The sequence below is a fragment of the Lithobates pipiens genome, unplaced genomic scaffold (genome assembly GCF_037356315.1).
Source record: "Lithobates pipiens isolate NorthernLeopardFrog02 unplaced genomic scaffold, aLitPip1_a1.2 Scaffold_19, whole genome shotgun sequence".
NCBI lineage: Eukaryota > Metazoa > Chordata > Amphibia > Anura > Ranidae > Lithobates > Lithobates pipiens.
The window spans coordinates 175015028-175035897 of NW_027507764.1; the positions used below are offsets into that span (position 1 = coordinate 175015028).

At 41.6% G+C, this 20870-nt stretch overlaps 1 protein-coding gene across 1 annotated transcript in view; it reads left to right on the forward strand.

The window, feature by feature from the left end:
* MTURN (maturin, neural progenitor differentiation regulator homolog) overlaps positions 1 to 8294 on the forward strand; it is a 47877-nt gene extending 39583 nt beyond the window's left edge. Inside the window, exon 3 of the mRNA XM_077491493.1 lies at positions 2640 to 8294. Coding sequence (XP_077347619.1) covers positions 2640 to 2750 — 111 coding nt within the window. The 3' untranslated portion in view covers positions 2751 to 8294. The remainder of the gene's footprint in view (positions 1 to 2639) is intronic.
* The last annotated feature ends 12576 nt before the right edge of the window (positions 8295 to 20870 follow it).

Below are 20870 nucleotides of genomic sequence, written 5' to 3' on the forward strand. Positions count from 1 at the left end.
CGCTCTCGGGGATTTCGACAGGGCACATCCTTTCACCCCTTGTATTGGACAGTGGTCACCACCAATGCCAGTCTGTCTGGTTAGGGAGGTGTCCTGGGACTAGGTTCTGCTCAGGGTCATTGGACGTTGGAGGAATCCGGACTGTCGATCGATATCCTGGGACTTTGAGCGATCAGACTATGTATGGATCATGGACGTCGACTTCGGGGGCTCCTGGTATGGATCCAGGCAGATGATGCCACGGCGGTGGTCTATGTCAATCACCAGGGCAGAGCGAAGAATGTTGGCAGCCCTGACAGTAGCCAGCATCCTCCAGTGGGCATGGTTACATAGTTAGTGAGGTTGAAAAGTCCATTAAGTCCAACCTATATGTGTGATTATATGCCAGTATTATTACATTGTATATCCCTGTATGTTGCGGTCATTCTGGTGCTTATCTAATAGTTTCTTTAAACTACCAATGCCCCCCCCCGCTGAGACCACTGCTTGTGGAAGGGAATTCCACATCCATCCTTGCCATACTTACAGTAAAGAACCCTCTACATTGTTTAAGGTTAAACCTCTTTTCTTCTAATTTTAATGAGTGGCCACAGGTCTTGTTAAACTCCCTTCTGCAAAAAAGTTTTATCCCTATTGCGGGGTCACCAGTATGATATTTGTATATTGAAATCATGTCCCCTCTCAAGTGTGTCTTCTCCAGAGAGAATAACGACCTTTCCTCCTAACTAATATCCTCCAAACCCTTTATTAGCTTTGTTGCGCTTCTTTGTACTCGCTCCATTTCCAGTACATCCTTCCTGAGGACTGGTGCCCAGGACTGGACAGCATACTTTAGGTGCGGTCGGACCAGAGTCCCATAGAGCGGGAGAATTATTGTTTTATCTCTGGGGTTGATCCCCTTTTTAATGCATGCCAATATTCTGTTTGCAATACTTCATGCCATTGCTGAGCCTATCATTTACTATGACCCCCAGGTCCTTTTGCATACTGGATTCCCCCAGAGGTTTCCCCCCCCCCCCCCAGTGTATAGATTGCATTCATAGTTTTGCCACCCAAATGCATTATTTTACATTTTCCTACGTTGATTGCCATGTAGTTGCCCACCCCATTAATTTGTTCAGACCTTTTTGCAAGGTTTACACATCCTACAGAGAAGTTATTGCCCTGCTTAGCTTAGTATCTTCCGAAAATACAGAGCTTGTTCTGGCCCTCTCTGCCGTATGCATTCTAGGAGTGCAAAAATGCAATTGCTCCAGTCAGCTAGTGTTGGTCCATGGAGTGGTTCCTTCACCAGGACATGTTTCATCGGATATGTCTCCGATGGGGCACCCCCGAGGTAGACCTGTTGGCGTCTCAGTTTAACGGAACGGTACTGAGGTTTCTGGCAAGGTCACAGGCTCCTCTCGTGGACAGTACTGATGCTCTGGTGGCCCCATAAGGCCGTATAGTCGGATCTACGCCTCTCCTCCTCTCAAGTATCTGCCGCAGCAGACAGTGACTTGATAGCCATCTACAGCGTATGCATTCATTTCCTTCTGATCTTGCTGGCGAGTGCCTCTTTGGCTGGCCTTACACAGTGTTGCAGGAAAGAAATTTGCATGATTCCCCCCATCAACGTAGACAGGGGAATCCCTGCTACCGGGCAATTGTCTTCTCCAGGCGGGGACGGCATCGCCCACCCACCCCGTGGTTGCAGGAAAGAAAATCGCATCATGTATGGCTTGGAGAAGACAGTAATTATTGCTAACAGCCGCTAAAAAGAATTGCAAGAAGTGCCCGGCCTGTTTGTTTTCCCCCTCCTCCCCCCTCCCTTCCCCAGGACTTACCGCATTGATGCTTTGTAGCTCCTTTACCGATCTGCCTCAGTGCTGTGCTCTAACTCCTATTTCTGTGACCCTGTTAGCAGCTCTTCAATGTACCCTCTCCATCAGTTTGGTTTCTGGTACCTCCTGCTCCCATCCAGCATGATGTATTTTTGATGTATCTCTGCTTTATCTGCCTACTGTATGTATTTTGTACCCTGTACTTGTGGTTCTTCTCAACTCAATAAACACTTTCTTTGTAAAAAAAAAAAAAAAGAATTGCAAGAGAATCCGGCAGGCTGGCTGTACCCAAGTTGATTGATCAATCAACTTGGTACATTCAGCCTGCTCATTAACAGTTCGAATCTCAGCTGGTTCCTGCCAAACCAGCCAAGATTCGAACCATGTATGGGTTGGCCTTAGCAGGTTCTCTATAACAAGTCTATCACATATACAATTATTATATACAGGAGGCAAAGTACAGGTTGCCAAATACATACCATCTGACTAAGGGCTCTTTCACACGAGCAGACTGCACCATTGGATCTGCCTGCCCAGCGGGGGGTATCTGTCCACTGTTCCCTGCTGAGCAGGCAGATAACACATCCCACTTCACTCTTTGAGTGGTTGGGTTGTAAGTGGACCGCCTGTCCGTTTTACATTCGACTGACATCTGGTCCGCCAGACAGATGGGGAACGGATCCACCATCCATCTGTTTTAACTGATTTTTTTTAATGTAGTTAACTGGTCTTTATAGCCCACGTATGACTTTTAATATGTACTGCAATACTGGTGTATGATTTGGCCATATCTCTGACATTTTCTCTTCTTCACAGCTACTCGGTCTCCCAGACGTGGATGATGACACGTTTGAAGAATATAATGCTGATGTGGAAGAGGATGAACCAGAGGCAGATCACCAGCAGATGGGGGTCAGCCAGCAGTAGAATATCTAGGATATTCTTTTTACAGAAAAAGAAAACAAACCCAACATATTGTAATAGTAAACATATATGACAAAAAGTGCAGAAACCACTCACAGAGAGCAGGGCATCTGGCTTGCCAACAGCAGCGTTTCCATGGGAGTTCTGTTGCTTTCCATCACTATTGATCCTATAGTATCTTTTAAGGCTGTTGAGCTAATTTTGAACAGCTCTACAATGTGATGATTTTTAAGTGCTGGTTACTGAATACATGACAGTGGGTGTGGAATTATGTAAAAGTGACCTATCCAAGGGATTGTCATTGGTTCCAATTACAGGAAGAAGTTCAGCCACAATATTGTTTGGTGAAAATAATTTACCCTCAGTGCGAAGTAAATTGTTAGTAACATTAGGCATGAATCTGCAAAATATATTTACATTCATTATGTGCATTTTCTCAGCTCCACAAAGTATCAAAAATTATAGTGCCAACACTGGTTTGCACACCCATTTAAAGTCTAAATTTAAACATGCCTAACTATAATTATTGGGTACTCTAACTAGAGTGTAACCTGGGATTTGTGCTACAGTGTGTACCTGTGATCCAGGGATCTATAGGAAAAGGTTAAACAGTCTGTTAAAACCACAAGTTTATACTCTTGGTTAAGTAAACCCTTTACTACCCCTTAAGGGGACACTGTGTCTCTTTACTAATCTGCCACTACTTACTGTGGTCACAGATCATCAATCCCACCAAATATGCTTGCATTCAAATACTGAATTCTATAGTTCATTCACTTGTTTTGCGGGGACAGAATAGACAACTTTGAAAAAACATGATAGATAAAAAAATATATGAAGATGGCAACACAGCCCTGGAAATTTACAGTGCATTATATACATAATAGACTTTAGCATGCTAGTAATAGATAAATCCTGTGGTGTTCTGGTTTCTGTATTCAGCTGTAAGCAAATCATACAATCATGCTGGTAAATAATAATAATGGGATGCTGATGACCTTCATGGATTGATGAACTAAGAAAAAAAAAAGCCAGGCAGTGAGATTACAATTACCCCCAAATTTATGGTGAGTAGGGTCCCATCTTAATCTGCAGACAGTAGGGTAGAGTCATTTCCAAATGTTCAACCCCTAACAGCTGAGGAAGCTGAGTCCTTTTGTTTTTTTTCACACATTTCATGATCAGACAGGTAAGGATAGATCACTGGAATACTTTTTGATTCTTGATCATATTTATAGTCTGCTAACATGCAAATCCTTGGCTTCCTGTGAGTAACATCCCTCCCCTCCATGTACTTGCTAGTATTGGGGCAGTACAGTAGCCTCAGTGCACCTAAACTGTATCATAAGAGATGTGTTATGAACAGGCTATTGAAGTGTAAAAAGCTCCTTCTGTTGTATGTACCAGTGCTTTTCTGATAACAGCCCATGGTTATACAACAAATATCTGTATATGTAAGATGCTGGTGCCCTATAATGGGCTGCATAATTTGCACTGTTTTGGGTAAACTGGAATTCACTACACGGAGCAGGAAATGTATACCTTTATATATTTAACAGAAATGCTTATTAACCACTCATTGTATTGTATCAGAACACTTTCTGTGACAAGGACTTTGTAACAGCAATGTCCGAGTTTGCCATATTAATAGAGCATGCATAGGTATCTTGCATTCCAGACTCCTATTGCTTTATTGCTAGCGGGACTGACGGTACATAATTTCCACCTCTGCAGCGAAGGTGGGGGGGTCAGCCCAATACTGCATGTAATCCATTTGCAACTTTCCTGGATTTATTGATCTTTTTTTATATGCTCATATATTTGACACACTGGGTAGATTTTGCACTGCAACATCAAAACAGGTATTTATCAGATTTTTATGTTGCATTTTTATTCATGAAAAAAATGAAAATGGTAATGGATTTTAATGGAATCAACTTATAGGTCTTAAGAATGCAGTGTATTGTGTAATTAGTAGAATAATGAGCTGAAGCTGAGTGAAGTTATGGAAGACTCTAGAATTGTCATCGGTGAGCCCTGGATATTGGTATTGATGTTTTTGTTTACAGCAAGCGTTATCAGGATAATGAAAGTTCTTTAAAAATGATTGGTAAAGGAGAATGACAGCCTAGCAGGTAATTGGTTTGTTCAGGGCTGTATGGAGGGTGTAACAACCTGACTCTGTGCCTGATTCTACAATTGCTTCCTATAAATCCCATGCTGCTCACTTGAGCTTTCTGCTCTTCTTGCACCCCTGTCTCCTGCACCTGCTTCCACATTATCCTCTGGGCTGGGGTTTCCTATTTTAGTGGTATTTAGAAGTTCCTACTCACTGCTCTTTCTCAACCGATGATCTGAGTTCCTTCCACTTCACACAGCAATTGGCATTTGTTGCTGTGTATGAAAGGCATATTTTCAACCATTGCTGCAGCTCCATACCCTGACTTGTAAAATACGAAACGGAAATAGAGACATCTTTTCCTTCTGAAGGTAGATTAGATCTGAAGACCACGTACCACAAAAAGAGACCCACTGGGGCCGATGCAACAAAATTGTAGTGGTTTTGCTTATCTGTCACAGAAATGGGAGTTCTCTTGACCAATTTTTTGGTCCACCTGTCAATTTCTATACCTGTTTGAATCTGTGGTTATAAACAATCGCCAAAGAGCAAACCTTTACATTTCTGCAGGGTCTACTAAGAAGTTTAGCAATGCGAGTGCACCTTGTAATAAAACCATTGCTCTTCCAAATTGAGAAGTGCAAATTGAGGCTCCTAGAGCTCTTAGCAATTCACTGAAGCTTTATTTGTCTTTTGGAAGATATCAAGCAAAGAGAGGTAAATGTAGATGATTGGTGGATTATTTAATGAGTCTTTTCCATTATTCTCGATTTTAAGCTGCTTACAGAGTTATGAACATATTAAGAATAAGTTAATATGTCTGGTGTGCCCACTGTACTAATGAAGCCATAGTTAAAAAACAGGATCATTCTTACACCAATTTGCCAGACTGCAGGTATCCACCCAGAAGATCTTCACTGATTCATGCAGCTGACACTGTTGAGTCTAAGATTGGTCATATTGATAAAGACTCTTTAAAGTGAGAAGTTTATTTTAAATCTTTAAAAATGTTGGGTGGTTATAGCACTGCTGTGTGTGTAAAAACCTGAGAAGATGGAGTTGAGGCATATTTGGACCTTTTATTTATTTTCAAATATTCTTTTTATTCTATATAAACAAATTTGTGTACATGCGCGTTTAAGGGGTTCAGGTTTGTTGTGCCTCTCCAAAGTTGCAAAGATTCATATCCATTGTGCATGTAAAGGAGGCATACACCCTCGATTATATTGGGATTAATTACATTTATTTGTTTCCTTGTTGTATAGCAGAGTAGCTATTTCCTTATATTTAGTAGATGTAGTTACTGGAAAAAAACTGCAAGCTGCAACCGTTGTGTTTTGGTTTAGATATCGTATTTGTATAGCTGAATGATTACAGTATAGGTAAATTTTGTGTAGAACTCTGCCCAGTTCTGTTTCTGTGTTTTGGTGGCTCTTCCACTATTCCCACCCCAGCTGTGCTAGAGCGAGCTGGGCTTCCTGGGAAACCACTGGATTGGATCTTCCATACATCACTACAAAGCATTCTTCCACTTTTTCCTTCTACGTACCCTGTAATACAGTGTTTCTCATCTGTATTAAAAAAAAAAAACATACACCTTTAGCAGTGTTTGACAAGTACCCCCTGGTTGCTTACCTCACCTTAAGAGCCTATTCACACTTTTTGCTTACAATAATGTGCAACAATGTACGCTACATACGTTTGTGTGATGTGGTGCCTTCATTCTAATTGGCCTCCCAGTGCTACTTAACAGAGATTGTATGTGCAGTTTTTGATGCGTTATTGGGCCCTACAGAAAACCTTGAGAGAAAATGTTAACATTGGTATTTCTGACCTCTCCTTTTAATACTAGTTGCCTAGCTGTCATGGTGACCCTCTTGCTTCAGTGCTTAAAATAGATGTAACCCTGGTCACTAAAATGTTGTATAAACGTTCATTTCACAGCTCATTTTTAATATTTTTAAATCTCCAGCCATTAAAATACCTAGTGATCCTTCCATATGAATATCCTTGTCCTTGTTCCATCACTGGAGGTACACGTAGACAGGAAGTGACATCAAGAGATCAGCGACACCGAGATGCAGCTGAGGATGGGAAAAGGTGTTTTTTATTTTTTAAAAAGGCAGTTGTTGACGCCAGTGTTTCTCAGCCCTATTTCAGTCAAGGAACCCTTTAAAATTATGGACAATCTTGAGGCACCCTATTCTAAACTGTAAAAAAAAAAAAGATTCTAACAGTTTTACCAAATGCAGCAACATCCACACATAGGACACCCAAAGTTATAGGGTCATACAAAGATGCTGTGGATGCAACAGACATCCTCCTTACCAACTGATGATGTAATTGGTTGTTAGGATGCCAGTGTCTAGAAAGTCATAATGGTGCATATTTAAAACCCATGGCTTTGTGTAACTAAAATGCAGGCTTTATCCACCTGCTGGCTTGTATACAATTCTTGATACATTTTTTAGGCTTTTTCCCAAGGTACCTCTGAAGAAACCTCAAGGGCACCCTCATTGAAAAAGGCTGGTTTACACAAAGTATTTTAGCAAATTTAAATTACGTTTTGTTGGGGTCCATTTTATAATCGCTGACAGCAAAAAAGTTTTCTGACACAGCCTTCTGATGTTTATTTTCCTATCTGCATACTTGTTTTAGGTCGGTGATTTAGACTATATTAAAGCCAGTAGGTCAACATAACAGATGGCTTCTCCAGATGGAGGTCAGCAATACCAGTCCCTTTTATTTATCTTGAGATAGATACTTCTAGTATCTTATGACACTGTGTACATCATTACCAGCACTCCATAAAATGTATACATGGTTCCTAAAATCTATAGTTTTTCTGAAACGCTATGATATTTTGATAAATTTACTTGAAGGGGGGCATTAGTACCAATTGGGGTATGAGTGTCACTGCCTAAGATCCTGTGCTGTAGTTGATTGTGCATAGGAATGTATGGAATTTCTGCAGGTGAGCCATGATGAAGCTGCAATGTCAGCTGAGTAGTGGGGGGAAAAGATCTAACACCCATTAGTGGAGTAAATCCTGTCCTTCGATCTAAAACCAAAAAAAAGTTGTGCGTCAAGGTTCACTTTAAGGGCAGTTGTGTGCAGTGGCCCATAACAATCAAATCAGATTTCAGTAGTAAAGCTTTACTTGCCGTTTTGGGTGTATATTTCCTTTACATGTCTACTGTATTTCACAACTCAACAAACCATATTCAGAATTGCATTGTTTCAGAAGTTGCTTCCAACAACTGATTGTTTTGTGTAAATGTTACCAAGCTCTATGTAAAACAATAAAAAAAAAAATGCTTTGTATTTCATGTAGACAAACGTTTTGTTGTAACATTGCATGTAAACAATGTTTGCTAATATCTGTGGACTGGGGTCTTGGTTAATAAATCATCTACACTCTACGAAAATGTGGTATATTCCTGATGATTTTGTGATCTGTGTGTGTGTGTGTGTGTGTGTGTGCGTGTGTGTATGACTGCATGCACGGTATATAAGCCTATATCTAAACACACTTGGATTGGAACTCAGGAGGTCCCATCTATTTGGCCAGATGCTTTGTTTTTCCATGATGACATTTTAGGTTAAGAAGAAATTTCATTTAATTGCTTTTTAACATAGTTGGCTGTTGAGTTTCATATGACAATTTCAACTTCGGTTATGCATAGTACAACATTTACATGGGGCCTAACAGTTTCTTTGCAGGTTTTCATACAGTAAAAAAAAAAATCCTGGCATTTTACATTATACAACAGCAGTTTTATTTTTTCAAAAATGGTATTTAACTAGGGGGGAGAAGAAAAAAAAACAGTTCTTGGGTTCCAGTCAAGTTGCTATGGAAAATAAAAGAAGCATCCATTCAGTCTACAATCCCCTTGGATCACTCAGACTGCACATAATAATGCAGTGCTAGTGATGAGGGACAACAGTAGTGAGTGAGGGGGTGAGCTGCAATCTGCACACATAGTGAAGAATCTCAAGACTACTGTCCAGGAAGTCGATACTGACCATAAATGATGCTTAAACAAAGACCGTGACAGAGAAAGAAAGATAAAGGTATTATAAGGAGTAGCATCCTGATCTCTTTCAAATGTAATCTACACCGGTTTATTTCACACTTAGAATTTACTTTAACTTGCTGACCGTCCTATAGCACTTTTACTGCTACAGGGCAGAAACTGTGTGCAGGATCACGTGTGTGTGTGTAATTATTTTTTTTATATATATATATATATATATATATATATATATATATATATATATATATATATATATATAATAAAATATGTGTGATTCTGCATTTCTGCCTGCAGTTGGTGCACCGTGACGCTTCAGCTATGATAATTCAATCGTCAGTGAAACACACAGAACTGAGATAGGCCTATGTGAGTGATGGCAAACCTTGGCACCCCAGATGTTTTGGAACTACATTTCCCATGATGCTCTGGCACTCTCCAATGTAGTGGAGCATCATGGAAAATGTAGTTCCAAAACATCTGGGGTGCCAAGGTTCGCCATCACTGGCCTATGTAAACAAGGGGGGAAGGAATGGATTCTGTGTCTCTGTAAAGCAAACTCTTCCCCTAGTGAAACAGCACACTCCAAAAATGTATAAAAAAAATTTTTTCTTCTTCTGCTTAGGCAGATATGTATTCTTCTACATATTTTTGGTAAAAAAAATTGCAATACGCGTGTATTGATTGGTTTGCGCAAAAGTTATAGTGTCTACAAAATAGGGGATAGATTTATAGCATTTTTATTATTTATTTATTTTTTACTAGTAATGGCGGGGATCTGCGTGTGTTTTTTTTATTTTTTATTATTATTATTATATATCATGACTGCGACATTAGGGTGGACACACCAGACAATTTTGACACATTTTTGGGACCATACAGCGATCAGTGCTTTACTGTACAAATGCATTGATTACTGTAAAAATGTCACTGGCAGTGAAGGGGTTAACACTAAGGTGAGCTCAAGGGGTTAATTGTGTTCCCTAGTGTGTGTTCTAACTGAAGGGGGGAGGGGACTGACTAGGGGAGATGACAGATTGTTCATACTTTGTATAAACAGACGATCTGTCACTTCTCCCCTCAGAAAACCGGGATCTCTGTGTTTACACACAGAGATCCCGTTTCTCTCCGTGTTCAATTCGCGCAGCCGAGGCATGTTGCCGCAGTAAAACTGTGGCAGCTGGTCGGCAAGAGGTTAAGTTTGCTGACCAGCAACCCTGGAAGTGACCGCTTGCTCTGGGCAGGTTGAAACTGGACATTAGTATTCTGTACATATTGTCACATTCAAAATATAGATAAGGATAAATATTCATGTGGCATAAATATGAATGCATTTTCTACTTTGCTGTAGGTGTGCTTTAATCGCGCGCGCACACACACACACACACACACACACACACACACACACACACACACACACGAGGCTGAGGAGCACTCACTGCACTCCTTTAGGCCTGATTCACACCTATGCATTTTGTGTGCTTTTTGCAGAAACACACTACAATCCATTGAACATGGTTCAAATGCAACGCGTTCTGTAGTGCAAATCTGCAAAATGCAAAAAGCTCTAAAAATGCATAGGTGTGAATCCAGCCTCAGCTTTAATGTGCCTTCTACTTCTATGTACTTGGGTAAGCAAATAAAAAAAAAAAAAAAAAAAAAAAAGGGAGTGCAGAAATTGGTGCCCTAGTGCAATGCCTGGAGAAAAAGCCAAAGCCCTGAGCTGTGTTTTTTTTTTTTTTTTTTTAAACTGACAGAAGTTTATCTGTTAACTAGGAAAAGTATGAAGAACATAGCTTGATAATTAATTTCTTAATCATACATAATGAGACACAGGAGAAAATATGGAATCTTGGATTCTGCTATTGCCTTCAAGAGCTTGAACACTGACAAACAAGACAGCACAATATAACCCCTACCACTCCCAGCAAGGCTTATTTTTTTACTTGTGTCTTTAGGAGTAGGGATGGGCCGAACGGACCCCTGTTCGGTTCGCACAAGAACTTTTAAACACCGCAAAAGTTGGGACCCGAATAAAGAACCCCATTATAGTCAATGGGACCTGAAGGTCAAAAATCAAAAGTGCCCATTTTGAAGGCTTGTATGCAAGTAATTGGGCATATAATGATTATAGGGGTCTAGGGGGACTTGTATCAATAAAAAAAGGTTTGTGAAAAATTTAATTTTTAAATGAGCAGTATTTTATGGATTTTTAAAGGGAAAGCATAAAAATGAAAAATGCCTTCCAAAAAGTGGATTTTTTTCCTGCAAACTGCCTTTATTTTGCTCAGCAACAGCTGGGGAGCCAGTGTGTATGATGAGGCCACAATGTAGTGCACTGGGAAAAAGATTAGAGATTTTTTGGATACATTCTGGTGTCACTTTTGACTTTTTGGATAGAAGTAACGGGTGTGTAAAAATTGGTCTTTGGGTGTCAGTGGCACCTTCCCACCATAACCCTATAGAGGTGCTCTTGGTGAAGACCAAAAAAATTGCAATGATATGCACCTATCAAACAGGTGCTGAAAAATTGATCTTTGGGTGTTAATTGTGCCCATGAAACCTATACCAAAAAACAGATGAAATGATTGAACATCCTCAAAGCTAGGCAGCCTCGAAGTCCTGCACAGATTCCACACCCAAAAAGACTTAATCAGTGACCTCGGCATCAGGGACCTTGTAGCTGGTAATCCAAGACTGATTAATTTTTATCAAGTCAAATGGTCCATGGAGTCTGTGGACAGACGCGTTCTATGATCAGTAAGGAAACCACCTGCAGCACCCACTGCCTGTTCTGAAAGCACGCTGGATGCAGGGCAGCCCAACAACTCAATAGCACACTGGGCAAGTTCTGGCCAGTGGTCTGTTCTCATGACCCAGTAAGTCAGTGGATTGTCAGTTGGAAAGCTCTCCATCTCTGTTATGGCTCTGAGGTAGCCGTCCACCATGTGATGCAGATACTGCCGATGGAATGTGGAAGCTGACAGCCCTGGGCGGTGAGAACTTAAACTATGTTTTCCACGACACTGTAACACTCAAAGAATGAGCTTAAGGCAGTTCTCTTCTGTGCAAAGGGCTAAAAAGAGATTGTAGGCAGACTACGTTACATGAGAGTACAGTGTTTGCTGTACATTTTTTTAAAAAAAAGAAAAAAAATTTTTTTTGAAAAAAATAATAATTTCAGATAATTTAACACTTTTCACAGTTACTCCAGCCACTCCAACCATACAACAGTTACTCTAGCCACTCAACCCAGTTACTCCGCCCCATTCCAATAGGTGGAGGCAAGAACACTTCACACAATTTCCCCAGAAATTGTAGACTTTTCTAGTATTATATGTTTATTTATAGGAGACATTGATATTATTATATGTTTATTTATAGGAGACAATGATATTATTATATGTTTATATAGGAGACATTGATATTATGCTTATATATAGTAGACATTGATTTTATTATATGTTTATTTATAGGAGACATTGATATTATTATATGTTTATATATATATAAAAGACGTTGATATTATTATATGTTTATTTATAGGAGACATTGATATTATTAGATGTTTATTTGCATTTTGAAGAATTATGGGACGTTTTTTAATACTTGGAGGATTATGAATGTATTATTGTATGGAAATATATATTCACTTACTGAAAGAATTGGGTTTCTTGTAATTGACATATATTGAATTGGTCAATGATCACTGGATTTAATAATGCTTTTGTCTGTATATATGAAGCTCACCATCTGTATAGATTTCTATCAGTATTAGCAGTGCAGCGTCACTTCCACATTTCTATACACTATAGGAGCTTACAGCCACTAATTTCCTTCTATAAATGATTTATTCACTGATAACGCAGGAATTTCCCCCATTTATTATCACATTATTGTGATTGTGCCCATCATCCACCAGCTGAATATGTCGGCTGAGCCACCAACGTCAGTCTTTAAGCTGCTATCTAGTGGTCCCATCTGATGGTGCACACTTGTGTAGAAAAGAAAATGGACAAAGATGGCAAGGAGAGGGAACTCTTGTCAGTATACAAAGGGGGGGGGGGGGGGGGGTGGAGGCCAGTATTTTATTTATTCATGTGTATGTTGGACCCGGCAACAAGGGGAGGGCGGAGGCCGGTATTTTATTTTTTCAGGTTTGTGTTTTGGTCTGGCAAAAAAGGGAAGGTAGGGGCCGGTATTTTATTCAGGTGTGTGTTGGACCGGCAAAAAGGAGAGGGTGGAGGCCGGTATTTTTGCTGCCCAACACACCTGAATAAATAAAATACCGGCCTCCACCCTCCCCTTTTTGCTGGTCCAACACACACCTGAAAAAAAAATACCAGCCTCCACCCAACCCCTTTTTGCCGGTCCAACACACCTGAAGAAATAAAAGGGGAGGGTGGAGGCCTGGATTTTATTCAGGTGTGTGGTGTTGGAGCGGAAAAAAGGGAATGGTAGAGGCCAGTATTTCTTATCATACATCAAGGGATACAGAGCCATAGTAGTTACTATGTGGGTTAAAAGGCCATCAATAGGTGATAGACACTGGCACGCCCTAAGACCAGAAGTGCACTCCCTATATAACCCCTCCCACTACTGGGAGTCCTCAGTTTTTTCGCCAGTGTCTAAGGTGTGGGTCACGAGTAAAGATGTGCTGTGCTGAGCTCCACTGGAAGCAATCCTTGCTGGGGCTAGCCATGCTGACCGGATCTGTTCAGAGTGTTCTTTAATGGGCCTAAGGATGGTACCCCGGGCCTCCTGTCTGAAGAAACATGGTTTTGCTTGCAAATGCTTCTCTTTTTAGAGAGCTGGACCCTGGGATCCAGTACTTTTTGGTAAGGCCATGAAGTTTTTACTGGCAAGGTGCTGTTGCAGGTCCAGAATTGTGGGTAACCTCTAGGTTCCCCTGTTCCTGAAGTTTTTGGAGCCCACCGATTGGGTTTATCTCAGATAACCCTGCGGCAGGGAATTGCATACCGAAAGCTTTTTTTAAAAAAAAAAAACCGCTCAGCCACTCAGTGGTGGTTTTTACCCCCCTGCCGCCATGTCAGCTGTTTGGGCGCCTGAAGTGCGACACTCACGTTTTCTTTTGAAAACAGGGGGGGCGTAATCAGCGCGGGGGCAGAGCTAACGGCGTCAGACGCCAGCTGCATGTGGAGGAAGTTTTTAAAAACAGTGTGTGTGTGGCTGCTGCTGGCTGTGGAGGGACACATGAGCAGAGATGGGTTACTTCAGGTTGGTGACATAGGCATATCCCTTTGACACATTATTGCTTTACCAGGCTATGTATTAATAGCAGCTTATAGCGCTGGACTATAATCTAGCGGTGTACATTCTTTTTTGTAAGTGCCTCTGCTTTTTATGCTTCAGGCTATGAGTGGAAAAGGGACCAGGAACTCCTCTAAGGGTTCTAAGGGATCAATGGTTTTACAACAAACTAAATCCATTTCCAAAAGAATGTCATCCTCCTCTGAGAGTGATGCGACCGGTCAGAATGAGCCGTGAGTGGAGACTGTTGTCGCAGCTGCACTGGACACTTCAGTCCCTATATATATCACACAGGAGGTTTTCTCTTCTATTATTTTTTAAGTTGTAAAAGAAGATTGATGCTATGATCTCTCTCCATAGTGGGGTTTAAACGTAGCAGATCCCCATCTAGGGCTCAGGACCCTCTTATTGAGGTGCAAGAGGCAGGGGATCAGGAAGATCTTCCAAGAAATTTGGAAGATACTAATATATCCTCTTCTGAGGATCCTAATATAGAGGGAGTAGTATCACAAGACAGGTTGCTTGTACACTCTCTTACTGAATTGGTTCTTTTAACCTTTTTGTTGCCTGCAGCGCAGGCTCTTGATGAACCCACCTCTAGTTTGGGATCACTAAAACTTACCCCATCTGGGGGTGCCTTTCCTATTCATTCATGGCTAAAAAAGCTTATATATTCTGAATGGGAAAATCCGGATAAACAATATTATCCACACTTTATCCTATGAAGGATTTCTATAAGAAATGGGGGGGGTTCCAGCAATTAAGGCTGCAATCATCTCAGTGAACTAGTGTCTCACATGTCCGGTGGATAATGCACTAATGTTAAAGGATCCAACAGATAAAAAGTTGGAGCTTCTTTCTAAAAGCAATATGTCTTTAGCAAGTTCTGTAGCGCAGCTGTTTCTGGCACCAATTGGTGTATCTCAGTCCCTTAAGGAACAGTTTGTGGAGATACTTAAGATTCTGCCTGATCAGCAGGCCCAGCAATGGGCTGGCGTATCAGACGCACTATGTATCACAGTAGATGCTATGAAAAATTCTATCATTCAAGCTTCACGGCTTATGCTAGGACTAGTACATTCTCGCAGAGTTCTGTGGCTGAAATATTGGTCAGTCGAAGCACCGTGTAAGAAACTCTTGGCCAGTTTCCCCTTTCATGGTGAACGGCTATTTGGGGACGTTCTGGATAAATACATCCAAAAGTATCTCTAATGAGAAAAGCTCTCTTTTACTAGTAAAGAAGAAGTTTAAGCATTTCTCCTTTAAGCGTGCTTCCTCACCTGTACCAGGGGCATCAGCCTCTAGGCAGTCTTGATGGCCTCCACCGTCAGGTCTAGGGGAAGACCCCAAGGGCAGCACCAGGGTCGAAGAGGTCTTGGGGCAGAAAGCCCGCAAAGCAGAATGCTAAAGTTTCCTTATGAAGGGGCGCCCCCGCTCGCTCGGGTGGGGGAAAGGCTCCTGCAATTTTCAAAGATCTGGCAGGAATAATGTCAAGACAGATGGGTGGCTTCCTGAGTTTCTCTAGGTTACAAATTAGAGTTCTGAGAGTTTCCGTCTCCTCGTTTTCTAAATGTTCCCAGGGATCCAGAGAAAAAGAAGTCTCTTTCTAGCTCTGGATCATCTCTTATCCCAGCTGGTGATATCAGAGGTTCCCTTAGAGGAACAGGACACAGGTTTTTATTCAAACCTTTTTTCACGGTTCCAAAACCAAACGGAGAGGTAAGACCCATTCGAGATCTCAAAGATCTGAATCAGCACTTAAATATCTGGTCCTTTTGCATGGAATCAATCCGATAAATTGTTTCCATCCTGTAAGGAGGGGAGTTTTTGGCATCAATCGATATCAAGGATGCATATCTCCACATGCCAATATTCCCGCTCACCAGAAATTTCTACGCTTCGAGATATAAAATCATCATTTCAGTTTGTGGCCCTGCCTTTTGGTCTAGCCACAGCACCGCCGGTGTTCTAAAATATTCTGGCACCCCCTTTAGCCGGATTAAGGGCTCAGTGCATAACGGTCCTAGCCTATTTAGACAATCTATTTTTCTATAATAAATCACTCAGTCTCTGGTCTATATCAAAGTCTGGTCACAGCTGTAAACTACCTGGAATCTCTGGGTTGGATACTTCAACCTAGAAAAATCCTCCTTAAAATCATCAAGGAGATTACAGTACTTTGGGCTGGTCATAGATACCATACAGCAGAAGGTATTCTTGCCCCAGACAAGAATCAGTTCCATTATAGGACTAATTCAACTTGTCAAAGCAAAGAAAAATCTTTCCATTCGGCTGTGTATGAGATTGTTAGGGAAAATGGTGGCCTCCTTTGAGGCCGTCCCTTACGCATTGTTTCACTTGAGACTGCTACAGCCATCCTGTCGGTCTGGAACAAGAAGGCTCAGGCTTTGGATTTTCCTATATGCATATCTCCCGACGTATGTCAGAGCCTAAAATTGATGGTTGATATTCAACAAACTCCCAGAGGGGAAATCTTTTCTCCCAGTATTCTGGAAAGTGGTGACAACAGATGCCAGCCTTCTAGGCTGGGGAGCAGTCCTGGAAGAAGATTCTGTCCAGGAGAGATGGTCCAAGTCAGAAGGACTTTGCCTATCAACATTTTGGAGATTTGGGCAGTACATCTGGCCCTAGAATCTTGGACACTCAGGCTACGGGATTGTTCTGCCAGGATTCAATCCGACAATGCCATGGCTGTGGCTTACATCTATCACCAGGGCAGGCACGAGAAGTCGAAAAGAGGTAAATCATTTTATAGCTTGGGCAGGAAACAACATTCCTTGCCTATCAGTGATTTTCATTCCAGGAATAGAAAATTGTCAGGCAGACTATTTTAAGTCCCCATTTCTGGGGGAATGGTTTCTTCACCCCAACATTTTCCTAGCAATATGTCAGAGATGGAGTATTCCTAGACGTGGACTTGTTCGTGTCCAGATTCAACAAAGTAGACAACTTTGTGTCAACAAGGAGGGATCCGCTAGCATGCGGAACAGACGCATTAGTCTTCCCATGGGATCAGTTTGCACTGATCTATGCTTTTCCTCCAGTTCTGCTACTTCTGCGCCTTCTCCGCAGGATCAAGCAGGTGCAGAAGGAGGTGATTCTGGTGGCCCCAGTGTGGCCCAAAAGATCTTGGTTTACCGAGATCATAAAGATGGCAGGAGGAGTCCCTTGGACTCTGCCATTATGGCCAGACCTTCTTGCACAAGGTCCGGTATTCCATCCTACCTTACGGATGCTAAATGTAATGGTTTGGGTATTGAAACCTACATTCTAAAGGACATGGGTTATCTCCCTCAGTAGTATCTACTTTGGTTATTGCCAGGAAGCCAGATTCCAGAATAATTTATTATAGAGTCTGGAAGGCATATTATATGAGAGAAGAGAACAGAATTGGGACTTTAAATGAAGCACACATCAGTAAGAGAATAAGTCAAGTGACTGCAATAAATATTTATTTTATATAGTCCATGATATGTCATACAAACATTTTGGGCATCAACCTCTAAAATGCTCTGGGCATACAGCCTCCATACAATGAGTCATGGACTAATATTTCACAATAATTTACAATCCAAAAAGCATTCTCATAAAACACAAAGAACAGTATGCATATATGTACGTTATTTAGCTGTGGTTGAACCCAAAATGGCCAAGATAACCATGGTAACTAAATAATAAATAAATCGGTTAAAAATGTCTAAATAATAATTTATGAATCAAAAAGGATCATATGAATCTTGATTTTCCATGATTGGGATAGAGGATAATGGCTAAAAGCTCTACGCGTTTCGCGGTATTCCAACCGCTCATCAGGAGCATACATCATGGCATAATTCTACAAAATGTATGACATTTTTTTTTATTTATGTAAAAATTGGGTAAAAATTAGCAAAATAATTTAATAATTATAATTAATTTGAAGGCTAGGCGTCCAACTCACGTATGCATCAGCGGGCCAGTAAAACTGCATCAGGGTCCGCAGAAAGAGCCGCAGTGCATAGCCGCCAAGCACCGGGGCAGCCTGCAGAACAGGTAACCACCAAAATGGGCACTCCCAGGGTGGGTAGAGGGTGCAGACACGGACGTCACGCTGGCGACCATATTACCGGAGAGTAGGACCGCCTTCCCCTGGGCGGCTCAGCCGTCTGGCGATTAGCGCAGGTCCATCTCCCCAGTGTGTTCGCTAAGGGATGGCAATCTGACGGCACCAGCGCGCCACGAGGACGCCTAGTGCCCGGCACATATAGCAGGACGTCCATGAAAAGAGACCAAGTATCCGCCCTCTCCACGTGACCAACAGGCGGGGAGAGGGGAGGAAATCCACAAAGCATACCTTTGCACATAGAGGCCGGCAATGGCGGACAGGTCTGCGAGACCCGAATCACCGCCCAGGGCCCGCGGATGCAGTCCAAGCGGGACGCATTTGCCTAGTTATAACTAAATAAATAGTAACAATAGGACCATTTATCACAACAGCCCATACATACTAGTAAAAATGTGCAGAGGTATGCTTTGTGGATTTCCTCCCCTCTCCCCGCCTGTTGGTCACGTGGAGGGGGCGGATACTTGGTCTCTTTTCATGGACGTCATGCTATATGTGCCGGGCACTAGGCATCCTCGTGGCGCGCTGGTGCCGTCGGATTGCCATCCCTTCGTGAACACACTGGGGAGATGGACCGGCACTAATTGCCAGATGGCTGAGCCGCCCAGGTGAAGGCGGTCCTACTCTCCGGTAATATGGTCGCCAGCGTGACGTCCGTGTCTGGAACCAGGATGGTTCTCCATTGTGGGCACTTCACAGGTTGGGCTATACACCTTTCCTTCCCCTTCCCAGCACATTCACATATCATTTTGACACTAACTTCACTTACCTAATCACATTAGGTTTCCCCATAGCTCTCACTCCCCATTCCTTTTTTCCCCTTTTTTTTCTCTTGTTATGGTGGTCTTTGTTCTTTGTTAGTTTGATAGTTTCATCACGGTTTTCCTTTTTGCCCCTTTGTCACTTCACCACATTTATTTCCAACACACATATCTTATACACAACACACACACAGATCCATATGTGGTCTGTTTCTCATAGATCTCTCACATAGATATCTTCATTCATTCCACAGACCCTGCACCCTCTACCCACCCTGGGAGTGCCCATTTTGGTGGTTACCTGTTCTGCAGGCTGCCCCGGTGCTTGGCGGCTATGCACTGCGGCTCTTTCTGCGGACCCTGATGCCGTTTTACTGGCCCGCTGATGCATACGTGAGTTGGACGCCTAGCCTTCAAATTGATTATAATTATTAAATTATTTTGCTAATTTTTACCCAATTTTTATATTAAATAAAAAAAAATTTCATACATTTTGTATAATTATGCCATTATGTATGCTCCTGATGAGCGGTTGGAATACCGCGAAACGCGTAGAGCTTTTAGCCATTATCCTCTATCCCAATCATGGAAAATCAAGATTCATATGATCCTTTTTGATTCATAAATTATTATTTAGGCATTTTTAACCGATTTATTTATTATTTAGTTACCATGGTTATCTTGGCCATTTAACGTACATATATGCATACTGTTCTTTGTGTTTTATGAGAATGCTTTTTGGATTGTAAATTATTGTGAAATATTAGTCCATGACTCATTGTATGGAGGCTGTATGCCCAGAGCATTTTAGAGGTTGATGCCCAAAATGTTTGTATGACATATCATGGACTATATAAAATAAATATTTATTGCAGTCACTTGACTTATTCTCTTACTGATGTGTGCTTCATTTAAAGTCCCAATTCTGTTCTCTTCTCTCATATAATATTGATAGGGATGGAGGCAGCCATTCCTTTAGTGCCAGCCTCATTCAAAGTCCCGAAAATCCTCCTTCTATTCTCCTTTAATGATTATCTGGAAGGCATATGTTTCTTGGTGTTGATCCAAGGGTTGGCACCCCAGGAAGAATGTCATAGGTAGGATTATTGATTTCCTGCAAATGGGATTAGAAATTAAGCGGGCCTTGAGTACTATCAAGGGCCAGATCTTGGCCTTGTCAGTCTTTTTTTCAACGGCCTCTTGCTTCTCTCTCTCTCTCTGGTGCATAGTTTTATTCAGGGGGTAAAACAGATTAATCCCCCTATCGAGTCACCTCTAAATCCTTGGGATTTTAATTAAATTTTATCGGCTTTACAGGATCAGCCTTTTGAACCTTTACGGGAAATTCCCTTGGTTCTTTTAACAAGAAAAATAATATTTTTGGTTGCCATTTCTTCTGCTAGAAGAGTATTGGAACTAGCGGCTTGTCTTGTAAAGAGCCATATTTCATCATGCATAAGGATAAGGTGGTTTTGTGTCCTCATCCTAAGTTCCTACCAAAAGTGGTGACAGGTTTTCATTTAAACCAGGATATTATTCTTCCTTCTTTCTTCCCAGAGCCTCAATCTAGGGAAGAGAAGGCACTACATTCCCTTGATGTAGTAGGAGCGATCAGAGTCTATTTAAAAGTGTCCGCTCAGGATCGCAAAACAGATGTTTTGTTTGTACTGCCAGAAGGTCCAAAAAGGGGACAGGCAGCATCAAAATCTACTATTTCCAAATGGATTTGTCAAGTGATTGTTTAAGCTTATGGCTTAAAGAAGATTCCCTTTTCATGTTAAAGCACACTCAACCACGGCGATCAGTGCCTCTTGG